Source organism: Mauremys reevesii, linkage group 16, assembly GCF_016161935.1.
Source record: "Mauremys reevesii isolate NIE-2019 linkage group 16, ASM1616193v1, whole genome shotgun sequence".
Lineage (NCBI taxonomy): Eukaryota > Metazoa > Chordata > Testudines > Geoemydidae > Mauremys > Mauremys reevesii.
The window spans coordinates 40,629,858-40,645,932 of record NC_052638.1 but is presented as its reverse complement, the minus strand read 5'-3'; the positions used below and the strand labels follow the sequence as shown (position 1 = coordinate 40,645,932).

General features: G+C 62.5%; 1 protein-coding gene across 2 annotated transcripts; it reads left to right on the top strand.

The window, feature by feature from the left end:
* The first annotated feature begins 6,641 nt into the window (after positions 1-6,641).
* Positions 6,642-15,655, top strand: SLC22A31 (solute carrier family 22 member 31). Of its 2 annotated transcripts, none has more exons than XM_039503311.1 (9): positions 6,642-7,030; positions 8,978-9,081; positions 9,272-9,426; positions 10,667-10,835; positions 12,064-12,209; positions 12,450-12,552; positions 12,973-13,187; positions 13,990-14,101; positions 14,799-15,655. In XM_039503311.1, exons 1-9 carry the CDS (start codon positions 6,665-6,667, stop codon positions 15,214-15,216), a joined length of 1,788 nt encoding a protein of 595 aa, XP_039359245.1. In that variant the 5' UTR covers positions 6,642-6,664; the 3' UTR covers positions 15,217-15,655. The 2 variants fall into 2 exon arrangements, with proteins under 2 accessions (XP_039359245.1, XP_039359247.1); XM_039503313.1 differs by lacking the exon at positions 14,799-15,655 and adding an exon at positions 14,451-14,776.
* The last annotated feature ends 420 nt before the right edge of the window (positions 15,656-16,075 follow it).

The following is a 16,075-nucleotide window of genomic DNA, read 5'->3' as shown; positions in this document are numbered from 1 at the left end:
CTTTCCATCTGCAGTGACCCAGGCAGGATACTGCTAAAACACACTAGCTCAAATAATCCTGCGTGAAATGAACAGGAAACATGGGCACTAGCACAGTGGGGGGCTGGGTGTCCCCTGAGTGTGCTGCACCTCGTGCCCTGACGGGCTGGAGGGGGGTGCATGGACAGACACCCATGCACTTGGAGGCGGTTTTTAAATGTTGCCAGGTGCATGTGCTAGGCAAAGTCCACTCCAGACACCATTTAAATTCCTGTTCAGCTTCCCCTCCTCTCCTGGTGCCTGAGCTGCTGTGGGAGCAGGGGAGGAGCTGTGACTAATTCAATGTGAGGGCTGCCTCCAGCTCCGCTCCCCTGGCCTCTTTCCCCTCCTGTGTACTTTGGGGTGAGCAGCCTAGATGGCCCCACCAGTCCCTTTCGGCGTCTGAAGCCAAGGCTCACCCGGTGCTTTGGGACCTGGGCTGCTCCCCCAGATAACATGGCAGGGGGAAGTCCAGAGTGGAATCAGTCTCACATTTAGCTAGTGGAGAAGCCAAAGCCCAGTGGAGGAGGAGCAGCAGCGACAGCAGTTCTGGCACCTAGAGAGTCGGAGAAGCTGCCAAATTGGGCATTTCCCCTTGCTCAGCACTCTACATTCAAATTCTCACTCCGTCACCCACTGGCGTTTTAAACAGCTGCTGTTATGGAGTGACCTGATTACTTGAGCTGGGAACCACGCAGCCTTGCAGCCTGCCGGGTCACCGCTTTCCTCCGGGCTGCTTCAGAAAAGCCAGCTGAAGCACATTCCTGTAAGGTGATTTTCCCCACTAACTTGTTGAATTAGCACCCTCAGCCTGGTGGGGGCTGGGATTCTGAATCCCAGCATCACATCACACGCTGGGATTGTTTTGGAGAGTTGGAAAGACTGACGGGGCCAGATTCTTGGCTGGTGTAACTGCACTGGCTTCATTAGGCTTACCCCAGTGAGGAATGAGGCTTGTTGCATGCAAAGCTAATGAGGCGAGTGATCTGTCACAGCAGCTAGTTTCTTCTAACTACATTGCGTTAGTGACTTAAGAAATGAAATCCCTAGCTCCCTTCCTAAGGCGGTACGGTGACACGGACAGACTGTTCCCGGCCGTGTACAGCATTGGTGCTTGGCGCCATCTCGCCATGCCGCTGTGGTGTGTCAACGGGAGTTTTCTCTGTCTGTGCTGTGCACAAACCTGTCAGGGGGTGTCCTGGGCTGAGTGACTGGTACAGTGCAGGAGGGAGGAGGCTGCTCTGTGCTGTGGAATGTATCGATGGCCTACAGAGGGTCAGGGTCTGTAGCACCCCTGGATGTATTCGGAATGTTTTTTAATTTAAATATGGAGTCCTTGGTTTCCAACGTTCGAGCCCTTTTGCTACTTTCCTCTCCCTTTCAGGGCTAGGCTTTGCCTGATGCAGTGGCTGGTTTTCTCCACTGGTATGGCCAGCTAAATTGCAGCACACGCTTTCCATGCAAGGGGAGGGGAATGGATAGGCCCGCCAATGCTCCTGCTCTGTGGGGAGGATACAGGAATGCTTTTCTTTCTCTAGAACACAGGAATATGGCCACAAATAACACTTTATTAATTTCAAGCCCAGTTCTTTCTTTTGTTAAATAACCATCAATTAATCTGTATAAGCATGGAGAGACCTTTAATCAGCAATTTAAAGCAACAATAGCAAAAGCATTGTATTATCTTTGACACCTGTGCTCCGTGGATTCAAGTCTCAACCGTGTAAATTTCCCTCCTTGTAATGCTTCTATGAGACTGTATATAAATGTAAATAGCTCACAGGTCAATTCACACCCTTCTGTTTGTACTAGTCCAACTTGCGTAGTATGTGGGGTAAAACAGCGGCAAGGTTGCGTTGTCTGTAATGTAACAATGTCATTTTTTTTACAATGTAGTTTGTGTACATATTGTTTGGCAGTGCTGGTGCTGCCGATGCCACCGCTCTGCCGTGACACTGCTGTCCTTTCGCTGTACAACTTCCTGCAGACAGAGACAAAGTGAATACAAATGTTATTTTCTACAGTTGCATGTACAGAGATGAGCGCCAGAGAGATGCTGTTGTCCCTCAAAGATAATGTTCATAAATAAATTTAAAAAAAAACACACAAAAAAAAGGAAAGCTTGTTTGTGAATTTCTGCCAGCTCATCTTCCCGAGGCCGGGTTTTCTGTTACTGTTTCATACCCGTTCAGCTTCACTGTTCCAGGAGTACCCAGTGGCTTCAGCTCCAGGCAACCATTCAGTGTCTGGGGCAGGCACACCATCTGTTTGTACAGCTCCCAGCACAGTAGGTTCTCTGGGTACTACTGGAATACTGGAATCATCCCTCCACAGGGAACTTGCCTGGGGGTAAAGTCCAGAGCCATCACAAGGGTGTGCCAGATTACTGCACCTACAGCCTGCATCTCCTCAAATAACCCCCCAACTGCTGTCTCTATAAACACAGGGCCAAAAGCAGCCCCACTCAGTGGAGTTGCACCAGCTTAGGCCAGTGCTGAATCTGGCCCATAGTGACGATTCTGATCAGAGGCCTACAAGGAGCTAGCTCCCTCCACAGCTTAGTCACTGCTGCCCTGATCAGCAGCGCCGTCTCTTCCAGGTTTTCAGAAGGTCTTCTATGCAGTCAGCCCACTACAGGGAAAGACACCAAGCCTGGGATTAAGACCCATGGGTCCCGCCTGCTGGGGCAGTGCCCTATTGGAGTTCCTTGAGCGCAGCCACCTCTTCAGGAAGCTGCAGCTGAACCAGTCAGTGATTGCTGGACACACACAATTGAACCACACAGCCGAGTCAGTGTTGCACAGTTCCAACTGGCCCCTAGGTGTCACCAGTGCTCCACACAAGCTCCCCGAACCTCCTGCTCCACAACACCGCGCCCAGCTGGAAGCCAAGCTACAGTTCTGCACCCTACCAGGCCACGCATCTTGCTGGACATGGACACGGTGAATTCCTAAATGTCTCCCAGTCTGTAGCTCTGGATCTGGAGGGGGCGGGGAGCCAGAAACAGAAGGGAGTTTCTTACCTTATGGTCTGTGTGTGACTCGTACACGTCACTTATGGACCATCCACACGGACAGAGCCTTGAAGAACTAGTAGTTTCCTAGGCAGAGACTTCCCAAGTGTTTTGTGTAGTGGGATGGAGCAGGTGCAGGAACAGACACGCCGCAGCCCACCTGGACCATAATCCCATTTCCTTCAGCTTTTTTAATTGATACAGAATGTTGAGATGTCACAACCCGGATGTCTGTGGCAAGCCTTTGTTACCAGTGCCCTTTTCTAATCCTGCTCAGATCCTGGCAGTGCAAAGGGGAACCCTTCACCTACCCTGCTTCAGAGACATCTTAGAGCAGGGGTCTCAAGCTGGGGGTCGGGACCCCTCGGGGTCACGAGGTTATTACAAGGGGGAGTCACGAGCTGTCAACCTGCACCCCAAACCCCGCTTTGCCTCCAGCATTTATAATGGTGTTAAATTAAAACCACTTGTTTATATATTTATAAAGGGGGGGGGTCGCACTCAGAGGCTTGCTGTGTGAGAGGGGTCACCAGCACAATAGTTCGAGAATCACTGTCTTAGAGCATGAAACCCCTTGGCAATTATTAGATTAAAAGGGTCCATAATGTAAATTTGTGTTTTCCCCGTTGTTGGCACCACCAACCTCCAAATTTAGCCAGGGTTACAGCTCCTCACCCCCAAGAGCTGCCTGGCTTTCCTGTTCTTTGGCCATTCCTAACTCCATCTAGTTAGCAGTAAAGGTTTTCTTTAAAGCGGGTGCTTTCATTAAAGCCTTTTTACTCTCAGTAACGCTCCTCTGTGCAGTGCCGCAGCATTGTCCCAGGAGAGATGACTACGTGCCACTCTCCTAGTATTTTAGTGCCACTGCAAGAAAGGCTGGCTGGGTGCATAATAATGAACAAGCCTTTCCTCTCCGTCATGCTCCCAGCTCCCCACTAGCTCTGAACCTTTCACTGAACCACGTAGACTTGCATTGCATTGTGGGAGGACAAACAGCGTCCTGGGAAGGAACTGAGAGAAAAGGCAAACAGCAGGGAGGAGATAAGGCAGAATGGGAAGGGAGGGGCGGGCGGATGTAAATATTAGTCAAGGTGTTCAGCAGCTCAGACCTGGTGAATGGTGCCAGGCTGCATTTTTATTGCAAAGTCCCATTTGATCCACTTAAACCTCTCGGCATCAATCTACTTGTAGCACCCAATTAATTGGCCCCAGAGCCAAGCCTTAGGCTGAACGCCTGTGTGTGCTGATTGACCCAGCCTCTGCAACATGGGGCTTGGGCAGTGGGCACCCCACACCCCCCTCAACCTGCTGAGACCCACCCCCCTGTGAGCAGAACGCTTCAAAGGCTGGGAAAGGAGGAATTCAGCTCATCAGCCTGCAGACTTTCACTTAGCACAGAGCTGCTCCCCGGGACAGCAAAGGTTGGGTGCCCGGCCCCGGGCTGCCTCTGCCCAAAGGAACCACACACAAGGGGCCCCCGGGCTTTTCCTTCCTTCAGCCATGAGCCCTCACTGCCCTTCCTGCAGTGGCAAGACCTCGTCAGCAGCACTGCACTGCACTGATCCTGGGCTCCCGGATGCACCCACCTTAAAGCTCTTACCTGGCACAACATCTCCAAAGCCAGTTTGCAGCCCAGAAATCCAGGGCCATGATTGTTCTCAGAAGGTGCCATGAGCCCCATTCTGCACATAACTGCCAGTGTGCAATGCAGAAGCTGGCCCCACCAGTCCCTTTCGGTGGGTCCTACTCCTGGCAACGTATGTTGGTGTGAAGGCCGCCCACCAAGCAAGCTACCTAAGGAAGCCTGTTTAGATTGCAAGCTCTGTAGAGGGAATATCCATTGTTTGTGCAGTGCCTGGTACAATGAAGTCCCCATCTCAGCTGGGCTCCCTAGACAGTGTCAGACAAATCTCGCAGTGTTCCCAGCCCCCAGCTGCACAGATGAGGCAGTACACAAAGGGTCGCCCCAGTAGGCCTGTTAGTGCTGGGATTCATAGAGCCCCAGGCAAGGGAATAAAGCAGGAAATGCTCTGAGGGTGCAGGCCGGTCCCCTTCCAGCCATGAGGGGCACCGCTGAGATTCATTAGTGGTATTGCAGTAGCACCTAGCGGTCTCAGCCCCATGGTGCTAGGTGCTGTACAGAAAGGCCTGCCCCAAGGAGTTTACAAGCTAAGTGTCAGACAACAGCTGGAGCCAGACAGATGGGGGGGTGGGGGGAGCACAAGGTAACTCTGAGAAGACTCTAAGCTAAATAATACCATTCCCATGAACCACTAGGGGCCAGATCCTCAAAGGGCGGTAGGTGCTGAACTGCCATGGAAATCAATGGGAAGTTGGCACCTGACTTGCTCGGCGGAGCTGGGCCTGGCTGAGACACGTCCCGGAGGTTGCCAGCAGAGGAGGCAGGAGTGCTGGGAGTGGCGCTATTATGGGGAATTACTGGCCTCCACGGAGCCTGACTCTGTATTTGCTCCCTGGGTTAATGGAGAGGGGCTGGGCCCGTTGCAATCCGGTGGATGGAGGGGAGAGCTCTGGCCCCGGCACCCTGCTTGCCCTAGCATCCCCCTCTGCTTATCTAGCTGCGGGCAAGGGCTGGCCCAGCCGGGGTGGGGGGGGTGCAAGCAGGGGAATTACCACCCCCCTTAGGAGCAACCTCCAGCTCCCAAGGACTTCGAAGCCACAAGCTCCTCCTCCCGCAGGCGGGCTGGGGCTGCTGTCTGCTGGGCCAGGGGCCGGCTCTCCCCGGGCCCTTATCAGGGCTGGTGTTTGCGGAGGGCTGGGCGCAGCCCTTTATGCGGCTCCTTCCCTATCAGGGGATTATCAGCACCAAGCCGGGGAGTTTCCCCTTCCTCACCTCGGCTCAGCCCTGACCACACCCGCTCCCAGCTGGGGGCAGGCAGCAGGTCCCCCCATTTCAGGGCCACCTGAGGCTCTGCCACCCACAGGGCAGCCTGGGCACAGCCCTGAGCTGGGGGCCTCCCCCCATTTCAGAGCAGGGGGCTGGGGCCAGATACCTCCCCAGGTCTCTTCCAACCCTGATCTTCTATGATTCTATGGGTGCACCTCGGCGGGGGGCTGGGAGTTGGGGGGCGGCCCCGGGGAGGAGGGGTTTGGCCTGGCTCGGGGAGGGCGGTTGGTCCAGGTGTGTTTGCCCGACGGGGGTTGGGGTTGGCCCGGCTCGGTTCGGCCCGGCAGGGGGCGGGGTTGGCCCGGGTGGGTTGTCGCGGGTGGGTTCGGCCCGGGTGGGGGTGGGAACGGCCCGGCGGAGGTCGGGGTTGTCCCAGGTGGGGGTGGGGGCGGCCCCCCGGGAGGAGGGGTTTGGCCTGGCTCGGGGAGGGCGGTTGGTCCAGGTGTGTTCGCCCGACGGGGGGCGGGGTTAGCCCGGGTGGGTTCGGCTCGGCGGGGGGCGGGGTTGGCCCGGCTCGGTTCGGCCCGGCGGGGTTGTCGCGGGTGGGTTCGGCCCGGCGGGGCGGGGTTGGCCCGGGTGGGGTGGGTTCGGCCCGGCGGGGGCGGGGTTGTCGCGGGTGGGGGTGGGAGCGGCGCGGCGGGGCGGGAGCCGGTCCTGTCCCGCCCCGGGGCGGAGCCAGCCCCGGTGTCCCGGCGCGGCGCGGCGCTGCCCGCCCCGCCCGGCCCATGGAGTTCGACGCGCGGCTGCTGCGGCCCGCGGGCGGCTTCGGGCGCCGCGCCCGGCTCCTGGCGGCCGCCACCTGGGTCCCTAACGCGGCGCTGGCGCTGGGCTTCTTCGCGGGGCTGCTGCTGGCGGCGCCGCCCGCCCACCGCTGCCGCCCGGACCCCGCGCTGCTGCCGCCCGCGCTGCGCAACCTGTCGGGCCGGGCGCTGCTCAACGCCTCGGTGCCGCGGGGCCCCGCGGGCTGGAGCCGCTGCCTCCTGTATCGCTACGCGCCCGGCGCCGCGGGGCCCAACCGCACCGGGCCCTGCACCCGCGGCTGGGACTACGAGCTGCCCGCGGCCGGGCTGCGCTCCAGCCTCGTCACCCAGGTGCGCGGGGGCTGCCCCGGCCGGGGGGGGGAAGCTGGGTTTGGGGGGGAGCGGCTGTCCCGGGGTTGGGGGAGGGCTGGGTTTCGGGGGGCGGCTGTCCCGGGGGAAGCGGGCGAGCTGGGTTGGGGGGGAGGGAGCTGTCCTAGCTTGGGAAGGAACTGACCCTGGGGGGGGGGCGAGCTCCCTGCTGTCTGGCACCCTGTGTCTCTGGGCCCTGGCTGGGGTAGCGCTGTCCCGGTGCCCATGCGTGGGGTGGGACGCTGAGCTGGGCTCGGCTCGCAGGGCGCTGGGACCCCAGCAATGCACCGGGGTGCCCCTGGCATGCTCTGTCGCAGACCCCCAGACAGATGCTCCTGGTCGGTAGATGCACCCACTGCTTCCTGAGGGTGGCAGGGAAAGGGTGGGACAGGCTGCAAACACTGAGTCACAGGCACCTGGGCGCTTCCAGCCCTGCATGCTGCTTCCATCTGCCCACCTTGGCAGAGCTGCCGGCCACAGGCTGGTTTGCCCGTGGTGAATCCTGGAGCTGGCCCTGCACACACCTGTAACAGGCGCTTGCAGCCTGGGCCTTTTCCCCAGGAGCCCAGATCAGGCCTGAACCCCTGGTACTAAGTGTGGGTCTGCCTGGGGGCCGGTGCTGAAGATGCCTCCACAGGTGGCCCCGCTGGCCCCAGCAGAGCCACCCAACTGCCGTCTCCCGGTGCCTTTGCGTAATCCGCAAACCCAGCTGCGGTTTTGTTGCGAAATGTTGTTGGGTGAGATGGGCAGTTACAGGGCGGGAGAAGAGCCCTGCCTGCCTAGCCAGGCCATGGCGACGTGCTCCCAGTGTTGCTGTTGGAGAAAGTGCCGAAAAGCCTGCACCTCCCTGCCCCTAACCCTGACCGTGCTGAGGGAGCAGGGGTTGTGGAGCTCAAATCCCAGGCTGACACCAACTCCCTGGGGCCCTTCATTAGCGCTCCCCCTGGGAGGGTGGTCCCAGCACTGGGAGGCCTGTGGGTGGGGCAGGGGGCAGATTGAGCTGGATTCTGCTGCTTCCCAGGCTGGATGTGCTCCATGGGGGCTGTGTGCAGGGGAAGGAGGTTGAGCCTTGGAGCAGGTGGATGGGCACAGCCCTGGGTGAGAGCTCCTTGCCTTCCTGTGCTCGGAGGGGGTGCTCCACCCCCCTGGCCGGGCTCTGCTTCTCCAGCAGTGCCTTGGGGAGGGGGTGAGAGTCGCAAGTCCTGGGCAGTTACTTCCTTTCCCTGTTTGCTGCTTCCATTCCAGGGTGTTTCCTGCCATCCCTGGGCAGTGCGGGGAGAGGAGATGCCAGTTGTACTGACCCCCCCCCCCCAGGGATGCCTGCGCTCAGGGTGCAGCTGGTTCCCTTGGTGGGTCTCTGTTAGTGATGAACTTGCATGGCAGGCGGAGTGGAGATCACCTTGTCCTGCCTCAGCTCTGCCGCCTTGGGCAGGGAGCCTGTCTGACCTAGCTAGCTAAGCATGGTCAGGCCTGCTCAGTGGCTGAATGGGAAACCTCAGGGCAATGCAGGAGGTGGCTCTGGGATGCTGGAGGGGATGTACTGGGCTGTGGTGCCAGGGTCAATGTGCTGCTGGAGGGTCCTGCCCTCTGCATGAGACAAAGGAAGGTCCAGGCTTGTTTTGCAGGAGTCAGAGTGTTCGCGTCGGTGGCCTGGCTGAATTCCTCATCCTGCTTCTCTAACCTCCCACTGTGGTTTCACCTGGGCCTGGGAATCTTCTGGCTTCCTGCCTGAAACCTCTGAGCAGTGTGCCTGCTAAACAGCTGCAGGGGTCCAGTCCAGAGGGGGCTGCATTGCAGTGGTGGATGGGATGTCCCGAGTGGCCTGGAACTATGGGACGGTACCATGCCTGTTCAGCCCACCCCCCGTGGGTTAGGCCCGTTCAGGGCAGCATCAAGGACTTCATGGCTCACTCTTCCTTCCTCCGGCAGTGGGACTTGGTGTGCTCGGATCGCTGGAAGGTGCCACTCGAACAGACCACCTACCTGCTGGGCTGGCTCAGCGGCTGCATTGTGCTCGGCTTGGCCTGCGACAGGTAAAGCACCAGCCACAACGGGCCCCAGATCAGACCCCCCCTGGCCAGGCGCAGCATTGTCCATAACCAGCCCTGCCCCTTGGGTTTGTGGCCAACCCTGATAGGTGCCCTGGGGCATGGGGGGGTGGGGCGGGGCTGTTCTGTGTCTCTCTCCCTGCCCAGCTCGCTGCCCGTTGGCTCTCACCTCTAGGTTTGGCCGGCGTGCCACCTTCGTGTTCTCCCTGGTGCTGGCGGTTCCGCTGGGCATCGGTGTGGCGCTGGCACTGAATTACATGATGCTGCTGTCGCTGCGGCTCCTTCTCGGTGCTGCGCTGGCTGGCACCTTCCTCTCCCTTTACGTCGCAAGTGAGTCCGCTTGGTCCGGCCCCTTCCCTGCTCCAGGAGAGAGAGCCCCACGGAGCCCCATGGGCCTGTGCATGTGGCCCCTTGCTCTGGCTTTTATTGTATCGTTATTTGTGTTACCGTCGTGCCTCGGGGCCCCAGACCTGGACCGGCACCCCCTGGTGCTAGGTGCTGTACGAACACAGAACAGACCGACTGTCCCTGCTCCTGACAGTCTAAGTAATTCCCTCTGCAGCTTCCCCCAGCTGGGGAGTGGAGCGCCCGGCTGGGCTCAGTTTGCGTCTGGTCTGGGAAGGATCACCTGCCAGTGTAACCCCAGCGCTCTCCCTCCATGTGGTGCGCATTGTCATTCTCCAGCTGAGCAGCAGGGGCGGCTCTAGGAATTGCGCCGCCCCAAGCACGGCGGCACGCCGCGGGGGGCACTCTGGCGGTCGCTGGTCCCGCGGCTCCAGTGGACCTCCCGCAGGCATGACTGCAGATGCTCCACCGAAGCCGCGGGACCAGAGGACCCTCCGCAGGCACGTCTGCGGGAGGTCCACCGGAGTCGCCTGCCACCCTCCCGCGGGACGCTGCGCCAAGAGCGCGCTTGGCGCGCTGGGGTCTGGAGCCGGCCCTGCTGAGCAGCAGGGGGTTTCAGAGCAGGATGGGAGTTGTCCTGGCGGCTCCTGGCTGGAGCCCTAGGGGCAGAAGGGTGACGGGTCCCTGGGCTGTATGGCCCCCTTGCTGGCTCACGGGGCAGCCGCTCTGATGCCCAGCTAGGTCTTGCTGAAGCACCAGTGTACCTGGCCCTGGGACTCCGGCTAACGGTCTCCTGTTCGGCGGGGAGTGGCTGCCAGGAGGGAGCCGGAGGCTAGGGGTGTCGTCTGCAGCCCCAGGGAGTGGGGAGAGCACGTGGTCACCTCGGGAGTCGGCCCCTTGCGAGCTGAGCCGCACAGGGCTGTATTTGCTCCCACGTTGCCCAGGGCTGCAGTGGGGGGCGGGCAGCAGCCCCAGGAGGCTCTGGCTTGTGCCTTGCTCTGAAAAGGTGACCCAGGGGCTGTGGGGGAGCCTGACTCTGCAGCCCCCCTCGTCCGTCAGGCCAGGCTGGGAGCAGAGAGGGCGGCAATTCCCGCAGGGAGCCGGCCCCACTGTCCCTGCCCAGCGCTCGCCTTGCGGGCGTCAGCCTGGTGCAGTGTGAATCGACCCTCCCCCTCGGTCTTACACCCCCCGTCCGGTCTGAGCGCTGCCTTTCTCCCCACCCCAGGGCTGGAGCTGTGCGACCCTCCCCACCGGCTGATGGTCGTCATGGTTGCGGGGTTCTTCTGGGTTGCTGGGGAGCTGCTGCTGCCAGGCTTGGCGGTGCTGTGTCGGCAATGGCGGCTGCTGCAGGGGGCCGTGACGCTGACACTGGCCCTGCTGGCCACCTGCTGGGGGTAAGGACCGGCTGTGCCACAGCGGGGCTGGGAGCTGGGGGAGGGGGGGGTCAGGGCCAGCCTGGCTTTGCTGGGCACCTGCTAGGGGTAAGGACCGGCTGTGCCGCTGGGGGCTGGGGCGGGGCAGGGCCAGCCTGGCTTTGCTGGCCACCTGCTGGGGGTAAGGCCGCAGGGGGAGGCTGGGAGCTGGAGTGGGGGAAGGGGCAGGGCCAGCCTGGCTTTGCTGGGCACCTGCTGGGGGTAAGGACTGGCTGTGCCGCAGCGGGGGCTGGGAGCTGGGGGGGGGCAGGGCCAGCCTGGCTTTGCTGGGCACCTGCTGGGGGTAAGGACCGGCTGTGCCGCAGCGGGGGCTGGGAGCTGGGGGGGGGCAGGGCCAGCCTGGCTTTGCTGGACACCTGTGGGAAGATGGCCAGGGAGCTGGAGTGGCTGGGGGGGAGCCCCACCCTGAGGCACTGAGCCCCATCATGCCCCACCCCTCCCTGACCTAAACAGCCCCCTGTGCCAGAGCTGACGCGCTGGCAGGGACCCAAGCCCCCAGCTCCATGGTGTGAGCGGCCCACGGGGAACACAGGCCGCGCCTCCTCCCCTGCTCACACGTCCTAGTGATGGTGAAACCGGCTGGCAGCCACTCTGGGACTGCGGCTGGGTCAAATGCTCCCCAGGCCCTTCAGCTCAAGTGTGGCGCCGGCTGCCTCTGAAGGAGCCCTGGAGCCCACGGGGCTGGGGGTAAATATTTGCTCCAAGCAGATTAAACACGGTTAATTTATTTGCCAGGTTGGTTCTGAGCTTTGTGGCCTGATCAGACCTGGGGCTTGCAGGGCGGGTGGGGGTGGGGGTGGGGGTGGCAGAGAGAGCGGGAGCTCGTTAGGCCTGGATGGGGCGAGAATGTCACTTCCTCAAGTGGCACCGTGGCAGGGAGCGGCGGCCCGGTCCCTGCACTGCTGGCCCCAGGGTTCGGGGAGGCAGGAGCCTGTTGCAGGTGCTGGGGGGCGGCTGGTGCGGGTTCCCTGTCCGGTTCCCGAGTTGAGTGCACTCCAGACTGTGCGGGGCAGATGGCGGTGATGGGTCACAGTGAACCTGGCCTGGATTGGTGCCACCGCCTCTCGCCTGGGGGCCCGCTGCAGGGCTGCCCCGCCTGGCAGGGCGAGGCGTCTGTCGTGGGGCGGGTTCTGTGCGGCCGCGTGCAGAGGCTGGGCCCGTGCTGACCCTGGTGACGCTCTCCCTCCAGCTGCCCGTCGCTGTTCCCAGAGTCACCCCGCTGGCTGCTGGCCACGCGGCAGCTGGAGAAGGGCAGGAAGGGTCTGCGGGCCCTTGCGGAGGGCAACGGTGTGAGCCTGGAGGACGAATTCTACAGCCAGGAGCACCTGTTAGCAGGTGAGAGCTGGGCCCGAGGGCCCCGGCCGCATCCATGGGGCCTGACCTGGGGTCAAAGTCAGGCTGAGTCCGGTGCTGTTCTCACGTGGCATCCCGCCCTCCCCCCTCTCTGAACCTGCTCCTCCTCCCTGTCCCCCCCAGCTTCCCCCCCGGCCTTGGCTGAACCCCTAATGCTCTAGGACCCAGCTGTTCTAGGCTCTGCCCGGAGCTGCGCTGACTCTGCTGCTCTTGTGCCCCCAGAGCTGGAGTCTGAGGGGGCCCCGCTGCCCCGCTACCACACGCTCTGCGAGGTCTTCAGCACCCGAGTCATCTGGAAAAACAGCCTCATCCTCGGCTTCACGGCGTAAGGACCCACCGCGTGCTGGGGGCAGGGAATGGCTGGGCCGTGGGCCTCCCTGCTCCACCTCGTGCCCCATGGCTCGCCCTCTGGGCACTTCCCCATGCGCCAGGGCAGCCTTGCTCCCAGCCCCCTGCTGTTCTAGCATTGGGCTCCACCGTACACACAGTTCTGCCGGTGCCTCTCAATCTACAGCCCCCACCCTCCCCCTGCTCTCCCAGCCCTGGGCTCCCCCCAGCACGATTCTGCTGCCGTCCCTCCCCCCACTCTCCCCGCTCCGGCTGCCCCAAGTCTGAGCAGAGCTCGCTGCTTGTGCAGGCTGCATGGCGGTGAGTGACGGGTGCAGAGCTCGCCCGGCGGCCAGGCCCTAGCTAGGTCGCGCTGCGGCTGCCCTCCCCGTGACCAATGCCCCCTGCCCTCCTGCAGGTTCATCGGCAGCGGGATCCGGCCCTGCTTCACACGCAACCTGGCTCCCTACCTCCCCCAGTTCCACTTCTCCTACTTCCTGCTGGCGGCGCTGGAGGCGGCGGCCTGCCTCTTCCTTTGCGTCACCGTCAACCGCGTCGGGCGCCGCCCCATCCTGCTGCTCTGCACCATCCTGACCGGCATCGCCTCGCTGCTGCTGCTGGCCCTGACGCAGTGTAAGGGGCAGGGGGCCTGCTCTGGCCCGTGGGGACTAGCAGTTCTGCCCCAGTGCATGCTGGCACCGGTCCTTGGGAAGGGGAGGCGTGAGCTCCCTGGGGCTCCCGGTAACTGTGAACCAGCCTACAAGTCAAGCATTTGTGCCAGCTGCTCACCCAAGCCCTGAAGCCCGGGTAGCTGCCACCCCCCCAGGGCAGGGCAAGCCACCCCAGCCGGTGGGTAGGTCGTGCTGTGAGCCTGGGACTCCAAACCACGTGGCTTCCTGCTGTGGGCTTCTCTCTCCCCCCCCCCCCCCAGCCATGGAGTTACTCCCCCCAGGGTGGTGAGAGCCAAGGAATCTGCTGGGGGCTCCGCCCACCCCTGATACTGGAGAGGCCTGGACCCCTGCTTGGGGAGGGGGCGTTCTGGGGTGTGTGCTCAGCCCCTTGCCCGGGGGGGGGGGATGCAGGGCAGGGGGATGCTTCTCCTGGTAGCTGCCTGTGGTCGTTGAACTCATGGCCATGCCCACCTCATCTCAAGCTCCCTGTGGAAGTTCCCAAAGCATCTGATCCAGAAACGGGCTGGACGGACACACCCACTCCGTCCTGCCCAGGGAGCAGCTGCCGGTGCCAGGCATGGGCTGCTGGCGGTCTCCCTGGGCTGGCACATGAGTACGTTCCCTGCCCCACTCACCAGGCAGAGCTTTAAAACCCCATGTTGTAAATCCGTGGGGGAGCCAGCCCTGGAGCCCACCTGCACCCAGGGCCCCAGCTAGCCGGAGTGTGGCATGCGCTCACTCTGCTCCCTCGCTCCCGACTCTAGATCTGCTGGACTGGATCATCCTGACCCTCTCTGTCCTGGGCATCGCGTACTCACAGGCCGTCACCATGCTCAGCATCTTCTTTGCCAGTGAGGTCCTTCCCACCGTGGTCAGGTAGGAGACGGGCCCTCGCTGCAGCCCCGCGTCACCCGTGGCAGCCATGGGCTAGTGCACGATGCAGGGCCCAGAAAGGCGGGAGGGGAGGGGGGCAGCACTGGCTTCCCAGGGGAGGCTGTCGCAGGTTCCCTGAGGGGTGGGTATTGAGCCCGAAGAATCATAGAATCTCAGGGTTGGAAGGGACCTCAGGAGGTTCTAGTCCAACCCCCTGCTCAAAGCAGGACCAATCCCCAACTAAATCATCCCAGCCAGGGCTTCATCCACCACCTCCCTAGGGAACCCATGGGACCAGAGCCAACTTCCTCCATTCTGATCCAGTGCCCCTGCCTGGGGGCTGCCCCCACAGCTCTCCCTTTGATGTACTGCCCCTGAGTCAACTAAACCGCTGTCTGGATGCCATGGCAGAGTCCTGTGGGGCGTGACCCTGTGTCCTCCTGGCCCAGCCAGCCCATGCCCCACAGCTGGGAGCACACGGCCAGGCCTGGTGGCTGCTTCACGTGGTGCTTGGCTGCTTTTCCAGGCAGGGGCCAGGCCCAGCTCAGCTCCTAGGCTGCACCTGCTGCCTCCAAGCTGCCCTGTCAGGGCAAAGCCCCAGCTCACCCAACTGCCAGGTTGGGGTGTGGCACCCCCGTGCTCTGGTCAGGAGGCGGCGCTGTCCCCCGGTGAGGGCCTGCTCTGTGTCCCCCCCCTGCAGGGGCGCGGGGCTCGGCCTCATCATGGCTGCCAGCTTCGTGGGCAAAGCGGCCGGGCCCATCATGGACATCCAGAACAACCGGGGCTTCTTCCTGCACCACGTGGTCTTTGCCTCCTTCGCCATCCTCTCCGTGCTCAGCATCATGCTGCTGCCCGAGAGCAAGGGCAAGGGCCTGCCCGAGTCGCTGCAGGACGGTGAGAGCCAGCGCCGGCCCCCCCTCTTCCGCTCCTCCCGCCGCAGGGACCAGCTGCCTCTGCTTTCGCCCCGCAGCGCCGGCCTCGCCCCCGAGGCCCAGGACTACGCCCGCCTCGTCACTGCCACCAAGAAGATGCTGAGCTCCCACCGGCGCACCCCCCCGCGGGACAGGCAGCTGCTGCTGGAGCCTGCCCCACATGGTGACCCCCAGCAGGAGACTTAGCTGGGCTGGGCTGTCTGTGGGGACTGTGCCCTGCGGGCAGGGGGACAGCACCCAGCGATAACTGCCATGGGCTGCAGGTGTCTCCTGCCCCCAGCGGGCTGTGTCGTTTGTGTGCGGTACCTCCTAGGGCCCATCACACCGGCACGGCCTGCACGACCGTCTCCGGGCAGCAGCTCCCTTCTGCTCGCCTGGAGGGCCTGGCGTGACCGTTAGCGTGCCATGCGCAGCCTCCTGCTGCTGCCTCACGGGGGTGTTTGGGGGCTCCCACAGCCCCTGCTGCATACCAGCCCTGCAGGGAGCGGGGCCTGGAGGAGAGAGTGCCCCCACCCCCTCCTAAGGAGCCTGCTGGGAAGGGGCGCCCCGGCTCAGGGAACGCCAGTCCCTGTGCCCCCTGGCCAGGGGAGCAGCTCACCAATAAAATGTGCCTTATTTCTAGCCAGGGCCTGGTTCTGCTTTCTCTGTTGGGGCCTGGGGGGGGCCCGTGCGCTGGCCTAGCACTGGGCAGCCCCTTTAACCCAGCAGTAGCACTTCACTCCCCCTCCACTGGCAGCTGCCCCCTGCCCATGCAGCACTAAGCGCCAGCCAGTACCATGCTCCAAGCCTCTTTATTGGGGTGTGTCAGGGGGATTCTTACCTGGCACTTGTGTAAGACCCCCCCCCGGGGCAGAGCCTCCTGGCCCTGGCACAGCCCTCCACCTCAGGGGGTCCCAGCCTGGGGCTACCCCAGCCAGGCAGGGCCTGGGGGGCTGGCTCAGCTGGGCGCCCCCTCCCTGCAGGGCTGCTGCCCTGCTCCCTCCTGCCCGTTGGGTGCTGCCAGGGCTAGGCCAGCTGTGCCTTGCCCCTCCCCCAGCCTCGCTTG